A 21,422-nucleotide genomic window follows, 5' to 3' on the forward strand; every position below is an offset into this window, starting at 1 on the left:
GCCTGCTGTGTTCATCCAGCCCTGCACCTTGTTGTCTCGGATTCTCCAGCATCTGCAGTTCCTACTACTCCTGTCATTCCATGTTTGTTTTGCCTCCTTTCTTAAATAGACATGTTTTACTAATTTTCAAACTGCTCGGACCATTTTAGAATCTACGGAAATTTGCTTTTGCTGTGTCTTTTCAAATCTGAGGATGAAGGTCATCAGGTTCTGGGTATTTGTCAGATTGTAGCACTTTAATTTGTTCCAATACTTTTCCTTTGCTGATACTAATCAGCTTAAGTTCTTTACTCTTACTGGCCTCCAGGTTACTCTCTATTTTTAATTTGTAACTTGTGCCTTCTGTTGTGAAGGCAGACACAGTACATTTGTTCAATTACTCTTCTATTTGCTTATTTCCATGATAACTGTTTCTGTCTCTGCTTCTAGGCAACCATATTGAGGATATGTGTTCCTGGCACTACCGTTAGAATTCTACAATGCTAAATGGGATAAATTGTAAACATTACTGTATTGTGTGCCACTGTCATCTTTTTATCGGTCACCCGTCTTTTTATAGAATTGTAAAAGCTCTCACAGTTGATTTTAAATTCCTGTCCAGTTTACTTTCATTCTATCATTTCTCTTTTTATCTTCTTACTTGCCCTTTGCTAGCTTCTAAAATGTTTCCAATCCGCGAGCATTCCACGATACTTGCAATATTATAATTCACCCCTTTTAATCCAATGTTAGCCTTAACTTCCTCAGAAGCCACATTGGCCAGTTGTTACCGAGAATTTGCTTAACGTTATGGAGTTTTGTTGAACATTTAGAATTGTTTCTTTAAATATTTCCCACTGTTCACACCATACCTTTAATCTATTTACACCATCCTTAACCTTCATCAACTCTCCCAACATGCCTGTGATTGGATTTTTTTTAAAGTTTAAAACTCTCGTTTGGGACTGGAGTGTGTTGCTTTCAAACCTAACATGGAATTCAGTAGGATTGTGACATTTTTCCTGGAATATTTTTTTTTCATCCATGGGATGTGGGCGTCACTGGCTAGAACAGCATTTATTGCCCATTCCTAATTGCCCAGAGGACAGTTAAAATCAACCACATTGATGTGGATCTGGAGTCACATATAGGCCAGACCTGGTAAGGGTGGCAGATATCCTTCCCTAAAGGACATTAGTGAACCAGGTGTGTTTTTCCTGACAGTCAGCAATGGTTTCATGGTCATCATTAGACTTTTAATTCCAGATTATTATTGAATTAAAATTCCACAATCTGCCATGGCGGGATTCTACCCAGGTCCCCAGAACATTACCTGGGTCTCTGGATTAATGGTCTATCAATAATACTACTAGGCCATTGCCAATTATGAGACTACTAATTAAATCTGCCTCATTGCACAATACTAGAGCCAAAGTAGCTTTATCCCTAACTTAATCCATGATATATTGTTACAGGAAACTGCCAAAGTATTTTACATAACCTATCTTTCAGAAGACCATTGCTAATTTGATTTGTCTAGTCTATGTGAAGGGTGGCATGGTGGCTCAGTGGTTAGCACCGCTGCTGCACTGCGTCAGGGACCTGGGTTTGATTCCACCCTCAGGTGACTGTGTGGAGTTTGCACATTCTCCCTTTGTCTGCGTGGGTTTCCTCTGGGTGCTCTGGTTTCCTCCCACAGTCCAAAGATGCTCAGGTTAGGTGGATTGGCCATGCTAAATTGCCCATAGTGTCCACGGTTACGGGAAAAGGGTAGGGGGATGGGTCAGGGTGGGATGCTCTGAGGGTTGGTGTGGACTTGATAGGCCAAAGGGCCTGTTTCCACACTGCATGGATTCTACGATTAAAGTACCCATGATAATTACACTACCTTTGCTACTCACTCTAATGAGTTCTTGTTTAATGTTCTGTCCAACTTTATAATTACTATTAGAGGGTCTCTAAACTGCTTCCACCAATGTTTTCTGATATTTGTTGTTTTTAATCTCTGCTCATACTGATTCTATTTCCTGATCTTCTGAGACCAAGCATCTCTCACTAATGTCCTTTTGTCATCCTCAACTATCAAGGCTATTCTCCTCCTTTTCTATTTTGTTAGTCTTTTTGAAATGACGTCCACCCTGGAATATTTATTGCTCAAACTTGTAGTCATGTCATCATAATAATGATTAGATCAAAACCATTGAATTCTATTTGTGCTACTCTTTCTTCTTAGTATAAATTCTTTGTCCAATCAGTTAAAGAACCTTTATTATATCTTTCACTACTATTCTTTGTATTGATCTTATGCAGTGAAACACTATTACTGTTAAACTTATGGTCCCCTTTCCACTCTGTTTGCCTTTCTCCAAATTGCTGGATTGTTTACTACCATGACTCTTTTTTTCTTTCAAATTTGCAAAACTTCCTTTACCTGACCCTTCCCTCCCTCCCATCTTCTAAGTTAAAGGCCTATCCACAGCCCTATTTCTGTAATTTATCTGGACACTGATCCTGATCCAGCTTAGGTAGAGTCAATCTCATTGGAATAGCTCCTTCTTTGTCTAATGCTGGTGCCAGTTCCCCATGAATTTACACCCCTTTTCCACACCATTTTTTGAGCCATAAGTTTAATTCAGTGACTTGTTTGACCCTATGCCAAATGGCGAGTGCTTCAAGGAACAATCCACTGGTTATTGTCTTTCAGGTACTGCACAAAATAGCAGGTAGAACAACAATAACAACAACAGCAACAGCTTACCACTGAGAGTAGAATGTTTATAATACTCCCTGTCAATGGCTAACAATATCCTGTAGAAATCAAATTCTGGGCATCTTTCAGAAGGAACTAATTCTAACAAAATTCTAACCGGATACATCAGTCATAAGTTAGAGCCGTTGGGGAAATTGAAAGATGTTGCTTTGATCCTTTAAGAGAAGAGTTGTTAATGTAAGAAATGGTGTAGTGATACAATATTTGTATTGAAGACATTATTTTATTTTTCTACATAGCTGCATTCCGAGTTCCTTTTGTTAGAAATAATAAAGCATTAGGTACATTACTAATTCATAATGATTTAAATATTATTAAAAAACAAAACAGAAAAAGTTGTAGCAGCATATCATGGGAGGATGTGCAAATGGATTTTCTTGGTGTAAAACATCTGAGGCTAGTTCTCAGATCCCTGAACGTTGATTTGCATCGACATAATCAAACATTAACTGAGCAGCTTTAAGGCTCCATTGTGCCATGTTGCGGTAGAGTCTCAACTTGCACCTTCTCACTTTTCAGTTGAATTACTTTATGCCTATTTTAACCAGCCTGTTTGGATATGCTAGCACACATCTCCAGGGCAGGTGGGACTTGAACACTCCTAGCCTAGAAGTAGAGCCACTACCACAAGACCCTAGAATTACTTTATAACTTTGACAGTGCTGCCTAGATCTTGACAAGCTGAACTGAAGTGCACCTCTTGCTGAAAGAAAGGAAAATTAGCCAGTACTACATTGGACAGCGACAGAACAGATTCTGAATGCATAGCCCATGAGGGCTTGAGCAACGAGACTGACCTTAACCACATTCAACTTGATTATTTCCAGATATTTCCAGTGAGGAGGGTGTGATGGATTTATCAGGGGTAAGCGAGTAAGGAGCATGCAAATGATCTGTTCCTGGTTCTGTGGCGTGACCTTACTGCAAGTATGGCAGAAAACTCTGCCTATTCTTATTGGCAGTGTTTCTGTCACATTGCAGCTAAATTGAGCTAAGATCTGAGGAATATCCAATTGGCCACATCCTTCTGCCCAGATCTGGTGCAAGTAATTGCAATTGGTTAGGCAATTTCCTATGAAGGTTCTTGGTGTAGGATTACATTTGATTCACCTTGCTCAATTTCCAAAGGCACATATTTGAAACCTCCAGATGTTTGACTGCCAATTTCAAATGCCATCCCAATTTGATTGTTCATCTGTTTCTAAAGTTACTGACTTCCCCAACTCCACAAAATATCTTCAATGTGCATTGTAAAGATGCCCAAAGGTTTTATATTATAATGCCAATAAAACATTGCCAGGTCCATCTTTAGTTATGACCATCCTAAAATGAACAGAACTGTCCTTACTGAAAAATACCACAGCTGAGGAATGTATTTTATCCTAAAACATTTATTCATTTGCCAGAGCTTCCTATCTATTCATGGTGCTTCCTTAGGGGACTGTAAAAATATTTTGCTTTTGAGCAGATTATTTCGAAGAAACTCCACTTTGATATCTATGGAGGTACGCATACAAGAGAAGGTTGTGAAAATTGCTACGGATTTTAAAATTGTCATCTCAGCTCTAGAAATAATCTCTCTTTCCATATCGTTTCCTCAAAGCCTCTCGCTACCACCTGACTTTTGACTTTATATATTTCATCTGGTAGGACCTTTACTGTACAAAACCACCTGCGTGACAGAGCATGGTGACCTCTATCATCAAATTCCAATGTACTCCAAATTTTTTCCTGTTCTGTGACTCTTAGTTTAGCCTCTCCTATCATTCTACGTTCCATTCTATTAGTTGCCGTAAACAGTACCCAATCATGGGGACTTCTAATTTTATCCATTGGCTCTCCATTATCCAGGTGACCTATTCGCCTTGACCAGCTGAGACCTCTTTCTCGTGTTGAGATCTCTCTGGTTTACTCCTATCAGAATGTCTATGAGAAATTCTCTCTACTGTAAGTGACCTTTTCCTCCTAAATGCATTTCATGAATCAGTAGTGGAACAGTGTTTTCCAGTCCTCCACTCTGGTACACCACACTGTGACATTGGAATTAATTAACTCCCATTAAATTACTCATTGAACTAAGTATTCCCTGGGATTTCTGGGATTCAATCATTGTTAACATTATTCAATCCTAACATTTTCCATTGATTCAGAATTCTACCAAAGGTAAGATGCCCACCCCTTCAAAACATCTGTCAGCAATTCCTTCGTTATTCAGGTACTTGTGATTATTACTCCTTTATCATTATCATTAATCATAGAATCTTCCATTCTCTATATCACCACATCCTGGGAAGTTAGCTGGGAAGGTCGTCTCTCACCATCAAACCACCAAACCATTCATCAAATTATAAGCACAGCTCACTATGGGCATGTAACAATAACCAAAATCCAAAAAAAAAAGGAGGAAACAAGGGAGCCCACTGAATCAAAATGGAATTGGAGGGAGAGATAAGGCACACCACTCCCTGCAGGTGAACCCAGCTCTTTTTCAAAACTACTTTGCAATTAACCTGTCTAGCCATGTGACTACACACCTATGGTGCAGGTGAGACTTGAACCCAGGCTTCCTGGCTCAGAGGCAGGGACTACCACTGCACCACAAGATCCTCTCTGAACCCAGCTCTCTTTTTTAATGTTCAGAAGTGCTACACACACAACTGAATGGCTTTTCTTCAACCACTAAATTACCCAGAGTAGTTTTCACCTATTATCTACCACCAGTAAATCACCCATGTTCTCCAGCTGAAAAATTTACATGCAAATTTCATTAAGGGCAATGCAGACCATCAAGTGAGGGAGAGGTAGGGAGAAGGGGAAAGGGATGAATCAAAGTGGAGTTGGAAGGGGAGTTAAAACACTCTACTCCCTGTGGTGCCCTCTAAAGCCACTGAGAGTATTGGTTGACACCATGTGGTCCCTCTATAAGGACACCTGGGCATGAATGTAGCAGTGGAAGAGGGGCAGACAATTTGGCAGCTATGACCACTGAAATCCCAGATTTTCTTTTCCTTAGTAAACCCAAATCTTGAATGCAAAGTCCATTGAGCATTACAAACAAAAACAGAAATTGCTGGAAAAAGTCAGCAGGTCTGGCAGCATCTGTGGAGAGAAATCAGAGTTAATTTTTGGGTCCAGTGACCCTTCTTCAGAATTGACAGTAGCTGGGAACAGCTTGGTATTTATGCAGAATGTGGGGTGGTGGTTGTTATTGGGCAGGGTGGTGCTAAATCATAGGTGAAGATAGAGCCCAAAGGGAGAGAACAACAGTTGGACAGACAAAGGACTGGGTACAAGTCAGCCTGGGAGAATGAAGAGCTGCTAATGGGGACTATTAGTAGCTGACAATGGGTTGCGTGTGGTAGCAACCCATGAAATGACAAGGCCTGGTGTATGGGGAGTGGGGTAAGGGCATGGGAGAAGGTGCCTAAAACTTTTGATCCAGAAGGCTGCAGAGTTCTCAAGGGGAAATGTGGGGTAAGGAATTGTGAGGCCGGGGGTGGTTGAGGGGGAGGTGTTAGGAGTGAACGAGGAGGGGACCAGAGTGTCCCAGAGGGAATGATCCCTGCAGAAGGCTGACAGGAGAGGGGAGCGAAATATGTTTCTGGTGGTGACATCCTGCTGAAGGTGGCGCAAATGGCTGCTCATGATCCTCTAGATATGGATGCTGGTGGGATGGTCGGTGATGGTAAGGGGGACCCTATCGCTGTTGCGACAGGGAAGAGAGGAGGTATGGGCCAAAGTGCAGGAGATTGGTCGGATCCAGCTGAGGGGCCTGCCAACTAAAGTGCTGGGGAATTCCTGGTTGATGAAGAAGATGAATATTTCAGAGGTCCCCTTGTTGAAGCTATCATCAGAACAGATGTGATGGAGACGGAGGAAGCAGGAGAATGGCATATAGTCTTTACAAGAAGCAGGGAGTGAGGATGTATAGTCAAGGTAACTGTGGGAGTCGAGTTTGTAACGGATATTGGTGGCCAGCCACCTATCCCTAGAATTGGAGACAGAGGTGTCGAGGAAGGGAAGGGAGGAGTCATAGAAGGACCAGGTGAAAGTGAGAGTGGGGTGGAAATTGGAAGTGAAATAGGCAAATGTTTCAAATTCTGGACGAGAGGGGGAAGCAGCACTGAAGTCACTGATGTACCAGAGAAGGTGTTGTGTGTGGGAGCCAGAGTAGGACTGGAACAAAGAATGTTCCATGTGCCCCACAACGAGATAGGCGTAACTAGGGCCCATGGCCACACTTTCAATCTGAAGAAAGTCAGAGGATTTAAAACAGAAGTTGTTCAGGGGGAAGGGCTCAGCCAGGTGGAGGAGTTGGGGAACAGCTCATGCCTTTTTTTCAGGAAGAAGCAGACAGCCCTGACACCATCCTAATGGGGGATGAACATGGAAAGAGATTGCATGTCCATGGTGAAAAGGAGATGGCTGGAGTCTGTGAACTGGAAATTCTGAAACTGATGTAACGTGTCAGAAGAATCGCAGATGTAAGTGGGAAGGGACTGGACAAAGGGAGAAAAAAGGAGAAAAACGCCCCATCCTATCTTCTGCATAATTACCAACCATTTCCTAGTTACCAACAGTTCTGAAGAAAGGTCACTGGACCCGATTCCAAAGATGTGCAGGTTAGGTGGATTGGCCATGCTAAATTGCCCATAGTGTCCAGGGATGTGCTGGCTAGGTGGGTTAGCCTGGGAAATGCAGGGTTACAGGGATAGAGTAGGGGAGTGGGTCTGGATGGGATACTCTTTGGAGGGTGAGTGTGGACTCGATGGGTCAAAGTAGCCTGCTTCCACACCATAAGAGTTCTAAAAAAGTTAATTCTGCTTTCTCTCCAGAGATGCTGCCAGACCTGCTGAGTTTTTGCAGCAATTTCTGCTTTTGTTTTTGATTTGCAGCATCTGCATTTCTTTAAGGTTTTTGTCCAATGAGCATTACCTGTTCTCAATTAACTCTGGAGCTGATCTAGTTTGCCCGTAAAGGAACCTTCATTTCTAACACTGATAAAGCTTCATGTCACATAAATCTCTGATATAGGGCAAGGGTCTCAGCAAAATAAAAAGTTATTGGAAAAATAATACCAGCCTTTTCAATACAGTTTAAGCCTTTATTCAGATGATAGTTCTGTCTCACTTTTATCAGCTGCCAAGACACTTGCTTGCTTAACAACTTGATTTTGCTTTGTGGCATACTTAGACCTTCACTGAATATGTGCAAACAGTGATGAAATAGTCACATTTACTCTTTAACCACTGTCCTTTCAATAACAATCTCAATCTCTCGATTTATTTGCCAGCAGCAGGACATCATATTATTGTGCTCCATACATGAGACTGCGCTCATTTCATAAAGACGATTGATATGTTATCAATTTATTATCCTTGAGTCAACAGGAGTAGTTACAAATAAAGATTGTCAATGGTCTCTCTAAATTGGAGAGATTTTAGAGACCAAGCAGATCTTGTTATGGGTCAAAATTCTTGGAGGAGTGCCATTTGAGATTAAAACAATTCCTCATGAACAGCCATCTTCTTCCATCTATAGTAACCAAACATTCATTTCCAGAATAAGTGGCCAAAACATACATCTGCTACCTGTGTCAATAGGTACTGAAGAACCAAATGCAGGTATACACTATTAATGCATGGAATGCATCCAGACCCTATTGGAGTATATCTATGATAGGAAATAGAAAGAAGTTCAGTCCGTTCAGGACCACTTAGTGTTTCAGTAAATTTGATGAAAATTTAATTGTATAGAGTGACCCTCACTATACTTTTTTGGTGAAGCCAAGTAAAACATGAGACAGACCTTTCAAGGGCTGTGTACCTTTAAAAACAAATTTATTATTCATCCACAAACCTGCTGCACATGAACCAAGTTACTTCTAACTGGTTCAGGTTGAGAAATATATAAAGTTACAGATTTCCGGAAATGTTAATCATAGAGGAGACAAAACAAAGATAAAGAAATAAAGACTTGAATGTTTTTATTGTTTTCATTTTTCTTTTTATTTAATCCCCACATTACTGCTGCATATGTGTAAGTGCAGGGACTCAGTGAAAACACCATTGTGCAAATAATTTCATTCAATACTTCCACCACCAAGAAAAACACCCCTGTGGCCAGGGAACCAGTAACAAGCAAAGCCTGTTAAGGGCAATCCTGATGCAAATGAAAAAAGAACAAAAAGTGAAGGGATTAAATCAAGATAGGAAACTTAAATTTATATGGCACTTTTCACAACCGCACAACATTCCAAGATGCTTTTACACCAATTATGTGCTTTTTTTTCTGAAGTGTAAATACTATTGTAATTTAGGAAACAACTGGAATTGGTTCCAAAAATAAGTTGACTAAGAAGGCAAATAAGAGACACCAAGGAATTAAATATTAATAATAAACAATGCCAAAATACATAATAATCAGGAGCACGTTAGAGCAAACTAGAGAGTAGGGGCTGTACACACATTAACGGTCCTATATATCATTATGCTCATTTCAAAATTGGGACTTGCAATGAACCATTGTACCCCTGTATGTTCCTATATCATATGTATAATCAAACTAATAAAAAGCTAACCAATTTACATGGAAAAACTGTTAAATGTCTCAACTGCAGTAATGTATACCATCCTGGAAATTGCATTTTGTGAAGGATATGGAAGCTATAAGTTTTATGACAGTGCATCCAGGCATAAGGAACTTCAGTTACATGGGTAGGTTAGAAAAACTGGGGTTCAGGGGGCCAGACAGGATAGACAGAGAGAAACAGTACTCATGGCAGAAAGGTGGAAAACCAATGGACCCTGATAAAAGGGGAAGGGCAGATGAACCAATGATGAGGATTTATTTATGTGTGGTGCGTGATTAGGATCTAGAATACGTGCCTGAGAATCTACTAGAGACAGGTTCAATCATGTTTTTTGAAACTGAATAAGCATCTAAAGAGGAAAAAAAATGCAAGTGAATGGAAACAGCTCAGAGGAGTGGGACAGGCTTTGCTTTTGCTGAGAATGTGCATGGACTTGGTCAAATGATGGTTCAAATGATCTTCTGTGCTGCAAATATTCAATGACTAGTATATTTAAAAGATATATTACGTAAATATTGTAAAAATTACTATGAACTGTTGATATTTTCTACATTGGGAATATGAAATTTTTCACTACTCAAAATTTTGCCTGTGATCACAAAGATCAAATTAAACATTTTAATATTGTTAGCATTTGTCATTGCTAAAAATGAAAAACAATTGTTACACCCTCTATAGGAAAATATTATTTACGAGCATGTTCCCAACAAGTTTGTGAATGCCCACTTAACATGGACAGGGTCTGAGGTTACTTACTTGTTCTCCCAAATACAACCAATTGTGACTCAAGGCTTAGGCACAATTGATAGACTAAGGTCTGGAATTCAATTTCTATGGGGTGGGGAGAGCTGCAGATGTAAATCTGTTTTATCACACCATGGTATATCGATCATATTATCACATCAATCCAATGTCGGTATTTTCTAATCAGCCTGTTCAGAGATGTTACAAAGTCAGAAGTCACACGACACCAGGTTATAGTCTAACAGGTTAATTTGAAATCACAAGCTTTCGGTACATCACTTCACTTGAAGAAGGAGCAGGCTCCGAAATCTTGTGATTTCAAATAAACCTGTTGGACTATAACCTGGTATCGTACGACCTTATACTTTGTCCACCCTGGTCCAACACCGGCACCTCCACATCAGAGATGTCATGATACACCACTGGAGTAGGTGGGACTTGAAACCAGGCCTCCTGACTCAGACTACCACTGCGTAACAAGAGCCCCAACGCTGCGCCTGATAAAAGATGAATCTTTAAATAAAAGCAAAACAGAAAGAATGCTGGAAATTTCAAACATAGAAAATACCGGAGAAACTCATACCGGAATCGCAACATGAACTGTTTCTCTCTCCAGAGGTACTACCAGACCTCCTGAGTTTCTCTGACATTTTTGTGTTTATGTCCGAAGCAGACAGAAACTATATATTGACTCAGGAAAGAGCGTTCTAGAGATGTAGATAAGTAGTGGAAGAAGAAATTAGTCGAAAGAGATGGTCAGATAACAGGAAACGAGTCACTACAATATAAACTACGTATCGAAGAGAGATGTGAGACATAAAACCTGCCCATTGCCACAGCAGGTACTTGTGAGATTAATGTACACTGCCTTCCACAGTTGTCACAATTCTTAACCCGTGTGTGAGGCGTCATTGAAAAATGACATGGAATGCACTGACGGAACATTAACTGAGGCAATTATAGCTGTTTAAGAAGTGGGAACATCCCGGTTTGAGTTAAAAATAACACACGCTGGAACAGTTCCGCCATTAACGGTTGACCTTAAGGTTCGACATTACAAAACATTTGCAACTCAAAAAGCTGTAGCTTCTCTTATTGAGCTGATCACTGCTGTATAATTTACAACAATTCTTTAACCGCAGTGTAACTACAGTCAGGAGATGTTATAGATAGATTATATTGATGGATGGTAGGGCGAAATAAAAACAATTTGCAATGGGTTGAGCTTTCAATGTTTGTTTTACAAAAGTATATGCGAAACCGATTACTTACGAAATAGACGTGTCTGCTTTCCAAACTTTCTGTCGCTAGAAGTAGCCTTTTGCTTTCTTAGTACTGCATCTAATCTGTGAAAACCATGAGAGTGAAACTCAACTGTATTTTGTTCAAAAGAAGGTCAGCGACAGTTTGTGGAATTCCCCTACATCACATGTCCCCACCGCAACTGCAAAAGTCGTCATTGGCTTCTGAACAGCAGAAATGTATTTACCTGCCAACTGCGGAGCTGTGGGAACAGCGGTGAAATAACTCATTGTATATCACTCAAACTGTTCATCACGCCATAACGATGCTAAAGGACACAATGGATACACACCTTTTGTTTGAACTGATCTACGGATATTCCACACACTGGGAGTTGCACCGGGTTCGTGTCCTTGAGTTTGGAGTTGCAGCCACTAATGCCCCAGGAGCCGGGTCAGTCAGAATCACTGTACCGCCATTCAAACGGTCGGTCTGGCTGAAACTTCCTATAGCAAACTGCAGGTGTAGCCCATAAGCATTTGGATCCTTGATTTCACTGTCTGATAGTTGCACTGTACACAGAACATCTTCCACTGGAGGAGTTCTCAAGCTCAAAGAAGGGAAAAAAAACTTTAGTGAGCGATCTCTAAAACTTCCTCAGGAAGATTTAAGAGGGGAGAAATCAACTGTTGTGTTTTCATGGGAGGTCACATCATCAAAAAGCTATTTCATGCCACATGCAAGGAAATTGTCCTGGAATTGAGGGCTAACATTCTCCTAATTGGAGCCAAGGGTCACTATATATCTAAAGATCTAACCAAAGCTGGTATCACACTGATCCCTCTTCCTCTTTCTTGGGGCACCAGCACTTTATATTTCTATTTTCAAAGTTACAGTGTAACTGACCTTTAACATCTGGTTCAAGGTAATAAATCTTACAGTAGTGGTAGCCATTCCCTTAACAGAATTTATTTGCATGTATTATTTTAAAACCCTTTCCTCTACTTTATTAAGGTGATTGTTGCCAGACCCCTTTCATCAACTATTCAATGCCACCTAATTAACTGTCCTCAATGGCTCTGCTTCACTTCACTCATGTTTGTATCTGGAGAAAATTGAGCACAAGGTCAAGGAACTTGAGGAATCGACATCAATATCTCCCTTTGCTGTGGAGGGACCTTATTCTTGTTGTTGTTGAGGTCAGGGACACATCTGGAAGCAATTCCTGTTCCCCCTTACAATGGTTCTTGGACTTCAGGAGTTTATAAAAAAAAAATCGCAAAGACTCACCCACAAACTTGTTTATTAACGTAAACCTCCTAGTGCCCTGATAGAGTCCCTAAGCTTGTCTAAATGATACTATATTGAGTGGTTTGTCCAACTTAAACCCCTCCATAGCTTAACCGTGGCTCTCACATAAAACACAAAATCACTGTGATGTATTTGAAAAAAAGCTTTGAAAAACCATAGGCAAATCTTTACATTTCTGTCCAAACCTTACTTAATTCAGACCCAAACCCCCTGAGTTTGGCTGTTACCCCTAGATAACCTTCACTTTTCAGGCCCAGTGTTCCTCAGATTTGGCTGAGAACTTATAATCCTCCATATGGTTGGTCCTTCTGGCGAGAACTATAGGTCCATGTGCCAGGTTGACTGTTCCTGAACCTTCTTTGTGTCTGTAGACCCCTCCAGACCAAGATCACTACGATTTGACTGGAACACTTACAGTCCCCAACATGAGTCAAGCATTGACTGTAGGCCTGAATCAGACTGACTGATCCTAAACCTTCTTCTGAGTGCAGTAAATTTGCTTCAATTTTGTCTCCTTTTATAGTTATTCATATCAAACATGTCACATCAAACATTTTCATCTTGAACCGTACTTTTCTGCAGATCCAACAAAGCAACCTGAGGAGAGAAACCATAACCTGAGGAGGATGATGATCATAAGGAGGAGAGATAATGAGGGCAATGACACATGAGTTGATAAAGTAGAGGGACAGGAATTGAATGCCATGCTTGACCATGTGGACCAAAATCCTGACTAGTCCTTTGGTATGATTACCACTTCAATCTCACGTAAGAAACACTTATTATAGCCCACCTTTGGGGATAGTAAATACTGATGACATAAGCCTTTGCGCCCCACTGTAATAACTAGGGTAGGACATCAGTATGCAATTGGGAGGGAGGGGGAGTTGCTCTGGGAATTGTCATCAGTGACATCTGGACCCCATAATGTCTCGTGGCATCTGGTCAAACCTGGGAAAGGAAACCTTCTGCTAATTACCACTTACCATGCAGTAGAACTGTACTCAACCACAATCTGTAACCAGTGATATTCTCCACTTTCCATTATTACCAAACTGGAAATCAACCCTGATTCAATGAAGAGCACATGCCAGGAGCAGCACCTGCATATCTAAAAGTGAGGTGTCAACTTGGTGAAACTGCTACAAGACTACTTACAGAACTAAGTGATCTGACAACCAATGGATCTTATCTAAACACTACAGACCTGTCACATGCAGTCTTGAATGTTGGTAGACCATTAAACGACTCATTTGAGGAGAACACAAATATCCCCATCTTCAATGATGGTGTCCAGCACATTGCAAAAGACAAGGCTGAAACATTTGTAAGCATCTTCAGCCACATGTGCTGAGTGGATGATCCATTTCTGCCTTCCCAAGAGGTCCCCAGCATCACGAATGCTAGTCTTCAGCAATTCAATGTACTCTATGGGATAGCAAGAAATGGCTGAAGGCATTCAATAATGCAAAGACCATGGGGTCTGACAACATTCTGGCAATAGTACTGAAGACTTGTGTTCTATAACTAGTTGCACCCCCAGTCAGTTGTACAATTATGACATTGGAATCTAACCAGCAATGTGGAAAATTGCTTGGCTATGTCCTGTCCATAAATGCAGGACAAATCCAGACCCGCCACTTACTGTACTCAGTCTACTCTCAATCATCAGTAAGTGGTTGAAGGTGTAGCTGACAGTATATCTTTACTGATGCTCAGTTTAGGCTTCACCAGGCCTCTCACTTATCTTATTCCAGCCTTGGTCCAAATACGGACAAAAAGCTAAACTTAAGAGGATTAATATATTGCCCTTGACATGAAGGCAGCATTTTATTGTTTGGGCATCAAGGAGACCAAGCAAAACTGGAAGCCATGGTAACTGGCAGAAAATTGTTTACTGGTTACAATCATTCCTAAGGAAAATGGTGGTGGTTGTTGGGAGTCAATCAACTCAGCCACAGGACATCTCTGTAGGAGCTCCTCAGAGTAATGTCCTGGTCCAACCATCTTCAGCTGTTTTATAAATAATCTTCTCTCCAACATAAGGTCAGAAATTGGAATGTTTACTGATGATTGCACAATGTTCAGCAACATTCACGACTCCTCAGATACTGAAGCAGTGTGTATCCAAATGCAGCAAGACTTGGATTACATCCAAGCTTGGATTGTTAAGCAGCAAGTAACATTTACACTACACAAACGCTACAAGCAATGACCACCTCCAACAAGGGATAAACTAACCAATGATCCTTGACATTCAATGACATTACCATTGCTGAGTCATCCACTATCAACATCCTGGGGTTTATTATTGACTGAAAACTGAACTGAACCATTCACATAGACACTGTAGTTACAAAAGCAGGTCAGAGGCTAGGAATTCTGCAGTGGGTAACTCAACTCTTGACCCCTCAAAGCCTATTTACCATCGACAAAGCACAAGTTAGGAGCATGATAAGTTGCTACCCACTTCCCTGGATAAGTGCAGATCCAACAATACAAGAAGCACAATAACACCCGAGAGAAAGCAGCTAATTTGATTGGCACCCTATCTAACACCTTCAGCATGCACTCACTCTATCACTGATGCATAGTGGCAAAAATTTGTACTATCTACAAGGTGCACTGCAACAAATCAACAAGGTTCCTTCGATAGCACCCTTCAAACCTGGGCACTGTACAAGGTCAAGGGCAGCAGATACATGGGAACACCACCACTTACCTCCAAATAGTTTTCCTCCAACTTACAATCCATCCTCACTTGGAACTACACTGCCATTCCTTCATTGAGGCTGGGTCAAAATCTCATAACTCCCTCCTTAACAACACTATGCGTGTACCAACACTCCAAGGACTCCAGTGGTCAAGAAGGCAGCAACTCACGACCATCTCCAGGGCAAGTGGAGACAGGCATTAAATGCTGGCCTAGCCAGTGGCCCTATATCCTGTGAAGGAATAAAACAAAATAAAAACTTTACGATAGTTATGATAATAGTCACAATTTTATTTCATATTTATATAAGTTACTGTCCAACAGGCTCATATCAGCTCATGACCTAACAGTTTGGGCTATGTCCAAGTATGAGTTGTTTCAGGAGACACTTGTCACTTAAATACAATTCCAAACTAAGCATGGTGTCCTAAACATCTTTTTCAATCTTGCATCTTCAAACAAAAGGGTTAAATACACCAGCTTTGGACCTGATGAATAATTTCAAGGAAACCAGAGGGTGATGTATGTCCTGAATGTGGGCCAAACACAAAATACCTGCTATTAAGTGAGCATCTAGTTGGGTAGCCATCAGGTCCTGATCCTGGAGGTCTGACTTGTAGCTTTCTTGCTGATAGTTGTTTGTTCATCTGTACCAGTGTGCTCCAGCCCTCCCCAACAACACCAGTTAGAAAATTTAAGTACTCCTGGGTCTCAGAAAGAACAGGGAAATTTGTTTCCCTGACCTAGCACTTGAGCCAAGATGGAGACACAAAATATCTGACTTATCTCATACGTTGACAAATTAAAGAAGCAGTGAAAAAGAAACTCCAGATTAAAGGGTCATCGGTTTAATCAGAAAATAATGTGAAAACAAATTTTGATTATTCCTAGTTGATTGGAAAAAATACAGTGTAATGAGTCATTATAGGCCTTTGAACAGAACAAATGTTTCTTTTATGTTAATTTTGGCTGCATTATACTCAAGATGAACTTCTAAGAACTACCTTCCTGAAGCCAATGACTTTATATAAAGAAGGCTGAACAATGCATGTTTCACTACCAAGTCCTAGAAATAGTTTATGAAAATATTAATGTTTCACATTTGGTCACTTTAAATAAAGATTTTTACCAATGTAAAATTTCTTCTGATCAAACTGTCGCCTGAAAGATACAATAAACTGCAAATAACTTCATCCCACTCTGACTTGTCAGAGATTCTTTTACAGGAGAAAACCAAATACATGGAGCATTATTAAAAGAACATTTTCTGTAAATGGTTACAATGTTAGCACGATACCAGTAATGTACCACTATTACAGTAAAATAACAAGATGATTTTAGATTCAAACATGCATCCATTTTATTTTCATATCAGTTAACATCCATAGCTGTTAACATCCATTTATTAAAAGACCAATTGAAAAATCTTCCATTTGCTGGAGAAAGATTCCACATGCTTCTCCAGAACATTCTTTCTTGGAAGGCCACATTTCTATCCAGTTGGATGAGTCCAGAGGATATTCATACCTAATATAAGAAAACACAAAAATTCTGCAATGTTTGAAATGCTTGCAATGAAGAACATTACTTATGGCATCAAACAACTACAATGATAACACATTTTCCAAGCTAGAGTTTTGTGAATAATAAAACCGATACGAGGGAAGATGAAACAGAGGAAGGATGCATGTAACAGATGTTAGGTTGATAATACAAGTGAGAGGTAGGCTTTATTTTAGAATTTAGAAGACATATGACAAAAGAAACAGCAGAAACAAAGAGACAATATGACAAGAAACTGACACCTAATATAAAAGAGAAACCAAAAGTCTTCTATGGACATAGCAATTGTACAACAATAACAAAAGGAGAGGGGCTGATTAGCAATTTAAAAGAGATAAAGGCATAGAGCAGACAATGTCGTTGAAGTACTGAATAAGTACTTTCTCTTCTCCCAAGGAAGAAATCACTGCCAAAATCATAGTGAAAAATGAGGTTCTTGGTTGGTCTTTGCCCTTACCCCTGTGAGTTTTCTGGTAAGGGGAATCTATTTAGGTGGGCAGGTAGCAGGACAGGACCCCTCGGGTTATAAAGGCGATATATTTCCAAGTCAGGATGGTGAGTGACTTGGAGGGGAACTTGGAGGTGGTGGTGTTCCCATATGTCTGATGCCCTTGTCCTTCGAGATGGAAGTGGTTGTGGGTTTGGAAGGTGCTGTCTGAGGATCTTCGGTGATTTTCTGCAGTGCATCTTGTAGATAGTATACACAGCTGCTACTGAGCGTCTGTGGTAGAGGGAGTGAATGCTTGTGGATGTAGTGCCAATCAAGCGGGATGCTTTGTCCTGCATAGTGTCAAGCTTCTTGAGTGTTGTTGGGTGTGCACTTATCCAGGCAAGTGGGGAGTATTCCATCACACTCCTGACTTGTGCCTTGTAGATGGCAGTCAGGCTTTGAGGAGTCAGGAGGTGAGTTACTTGCCACAGTATTCCTAGCTTCTGGCCTGGTCTTGTAGTCACTGTGTTAATGTGATGAGTCCAGTTGAGTATCTGGTCAATGGTAACCCCCAGGATGTTGATAGTGAGGGATTCAGTGATGGCAACATCATTGAATGTCAAGGGGTGGTGGTTAGATTGTCTCTTATTGGTGATGGTCACAGCCTGGCATTTGTGTGGCGTGAATGTCACTTGCCACTTGTCAGTCCAAGCCTGGATATTGTCCAGATCTTGTTGCATGTGAGCATGGACTGCTTCAGTATCTTGTTACAAGGCCACTGGGGATGGGTGCTGCCTGAGTCAGTCAGACAGGACCCTGAGAGGAGTAGGTTTATTCGTGATGACGGCAATGGGAAATGTTTCTGTGGGGATGGTCCCCTATAGGCTGCAAAGTAACCAGTCAGGGTACGGTCAGAGGCATACCACATCCTGCTCTCCTTTTTGATTTCCTCTCCAGCCTCCAATGACATGTTTACTTATTAAGGCTCTGTAAAATCACTGGCACTGGATGAACTAAACACCATGAGACTGGATATTCTTAAAGTTGATAAGTCACAAGAAACAGATTAGATACAGCCAAGGATGCTGAGGAAGGATGGACCTTACAGAGACACTAGCCATAATCTTCAAATCTTCCTTAGATACAGAGATTGTGCCAGAGGACTGGAGAACTGCTGGTATGACACCTTGTTCAAAAAAGCTACAAAGACTACAACTGTTACAACAACATGTACGTGGGAATAAAAAACTGAGTATAAGCCAATTGTGGTTCATCACAATTTAACATGCTGCTTTAATTGATCTACTTACAATGTTTCTGCCTATTCTTTATTACTTCATGGCATAATGGTACTTCAGATAATGCTCAATAATGAAAACAAAATTAATTTTTGTGACATATGCTTCATAAGTATGAATGGAATATATGTTAATATGTAACAGATTTTATTATGGAAATCTTTCACATTTTCAACCAACATCTTCAGGATAGGCACTCAATTTTCTAGACTAATTGAAATTTTAAAATTTAACTAGCATGGAACCATGATAAACATAATTTGAAAAAAGGATATATTTTAAATATTGATAAAACCAAAGGGAGAAAAATCAGCCATGCTACCACAAAGAAAAAAATGCATACATAGTGGTGAGCTACTAAAAGTATGAGAAAAGAAGATGGAACTGATCATACCTGATTATAATACTGCACAAGTCATATCCTAGATTGAAATCTAGCCTGGTAGATCATATACATTTTTTTCTATTTGTTAGTAAAGTAACATGGTGGTTAGTCACTGAACGATATTCACACAAGGCTGAAGATGTTCTTTAACAGGAGAATTGAAGGTTATTTCACAAAAGAAGACATTTTTAAAAAATTAAATATAGAAGGCATTAGAATGCTCTCGCAACGTTGCATACAACAAAGTCCAACCTGTTTCCCAACACTAAACATTACATGGACTCGAGTCCAGAGAAATTATTACCCTCTTTTGGGTTCTACTTAACTGGCTCTTTCCAGGTTCTGTCCAGTGGTGTGGAAGCAGCTCAATGAGTTCTTTCTAAATAAGCTAACATGTATTGTTTCACAAGCCTAAGAACCTAAACTTTTTCAGTTCTAATAGCCTGCAGATTTCTAACCAATTTCACCAGGTTTGGAAATCTCATAAACTGAACTCTTCCGCTGAGGTAACTTGTTACCTGAAATGTCCTGAGTCTTTTTTTTTAGGAGAGAAACTAAAAACTTATTTCTAAACTTAACACGAGTGTCTTCTGAACTAATTTTTTTTTAAAAAACCTGCTCATCCTGGATTGTTCTCAATTGAAAGCTTAGCTGATGGCCTTAATTGTTTACTTTACCTGTTGTAAACCTAACAACCAAAACACTTTATCCATTAACACCACAGGGCCATAACGTTACATTTAAATCATTGTTGCAGAGGACTTTCTGACCTTATTTATTTCTTAAAAGAAAATCTTTCACAGACGTAACCAATACCTACCTGTATGTATCTAGAAAAACAAATTCCAAAAATGATGCAAAAGTTATGCCCTTCATCATAGAATACATTAGGAAATAATGATCAAGTGATCCAAACTGTGGCTTACTTACATAAATGTGCTTGATGGCCTTAACCTCAGGCTATTTTTTCCCATTATTAAGTACGTCTGTTCATTATTCAAGGTAACATCAGAACAAGTGTCTTTCCTGATCAAAGTTATAACTGAATTTTCTTCAACAGCATCAACTATAACAAGAGTCACTGTTTTAGTTAGATATCACAGTACTTGGAACCGAAGCCTTAGTATTTAGACAAATTCACGAAAATTTAAGTCAGCTTTAAGTGCTTGTAAAATATTCCTTTATTCTTTATCCTCAACTATAATCTTAATAATCTTTAGGATGTATACATATGTTTCTTGATTGCACTTATTTTTAAAAAATCTACTTTGATTTTAGAATACTGAAGAAAAAACAAAAAGAATCACATAACATGACTGTGTACCATTGAAATTCACAATTGCCTGGTAGATGCTTGTCACACACGCTTTCTTGCCTGATAGTCATCACTTAGAGCTGAAATGAATTCAACTGACTTAGCTGTAATGACTTTGTGGATAGAGCAGTCATGGTGGTGTGCTCAAATATTCAACAAACTGGTAAGTGGGGAATGAAATATATAATTCCTCATGGACAGCTGTCAATTTCTATAGGACAGAAGTCAGATATGATGATCCTTTGATTCCACAAGTATACTGGTTGGTTTGGAAGAAGTAATATTCAATTTGAAATGTTAACTCAAGTTCGCTCTCCACAGATGCTGTCAGACCTGCTGAGTTCTTTTCCAGTACTTTCTGTTGTTATTTCAGATTTTCAACATACTGGAGTATTAAGATGTTGGAGGAAGGTTGAAAAGGTTAGGCCTATAGCCATTGGAGTTTAGAAGAAAGAGAGGTGATCTTATTGAAACATATAAGATCTTGAGGAGAAAACAGAGTTAACGTTTTGAGTCCAGTGACCCTTCATCAAAACTTCTGATGAAGGGTCACTGGACTCAAAACATTAATTCTGTTTTCTCCCTGCAGATGCTGTCAGACCTGCTGAGTTTCTCCTGCAATTTCTGTTTTTGTTTCAGATCTCCAGCATCCGCAGTTCTTTGTTTAAGATCTTGAGGGGACTGGACAGGGTAACTACCAGCAGGATGTTTCCTCATATGGAGGAAATTAAAACTAGAGGACTGAATTTGAGAATAAGACTATCAAAGAAAAACTTTTTTCCTTCAAGGGTCATTAGAGTGTAGAATTCTCTTCCCCAAAACAATAGTGGATGCTGGGTCTTTCAATTTATTCAGATTCAGTTAGACGGATATTTGATTTAGGAGTCAAAAGTAAAAAAATGCAGACAGAAAAATGGATCTACATCACAATGGTGTGGAATATTGTACGAAGAGCAACATACATCCACTTCACCGGACACCATGCAGAAACTTGATTTTTTCTCACCCTCACATGAAGACACTAAGCACAACTGTACCATCCACACCTTTGCCCTATTGAAATCAGAATACATTAGTTTC

The 21,422-nt window shown here is 39.9% G+C and overlaps 2 protein-coding genes across 5 annotated transcripts in view; both read right to left on the reverse strand.

Annotated features, from left to right (window-relative positions):
• The window catches only part of LOC109915370 (TNF receptor-associated factor 1-like), a 33,908-nt gene extending 22,156 nt beyond the window's left edge, over positions 1-11,752 (reverse strand). For 3 of the 4 annotated variants that reach the window (XM_048613330.1, XM_020514983.2, XM_048613332.1), the window contains exon 1: positions 11,358-11,515. The gene's annotated coding sequence lies outside the window, so the exon portion shown is untranslated. Of the gene's footprint in view, positions 1-11,357; positions 11,516-11,679 lie in introns of those variants that run through there. The other variant, XM_048613331.1, reaches the window with a different exon arrangement.
• A 3,869-nt stretch (positions 11,753-15,621) lies between these two features.
• The window catches only part of c5 (complement component 5), a 106,483-nt gene continuing 100,682 nt past the window's right edge, over positions 15,622-21,422 (reverse strand). Inside the window, exons 40-41 of the mRNA XM_020514981.2 lie at positions 19,958-20,093; positions 15,622-16,878 (exon numbers count right to left, since the gene is read on the reverse strand). Of these exons, the coding sequence (XP_020370570.2) occupies positions 16,743-16,878; positions 19,958-20,093 (272 nt within the window). The 3' untranslated portion in view covers positions 15,622-16,742. The remainder of the gene's footprint in view (positions 16,879-19,957; positions 20,094-21,422) is intronic.

Source organism: Rhincodon typus, chromosome 28, assembly GCF_021869965.1.
Source record: "Rhincodon typus isolate 14 chromosome 28, sRhiTyp1.1, whole genome shotgun sequence".
Lineage (NCBI taxonomy): Eukaryota > Metazoa > Chordata > Chondrichthyes > Orectolobiformes > Rhincodontidae > Rhincodon > Rhincodon typus.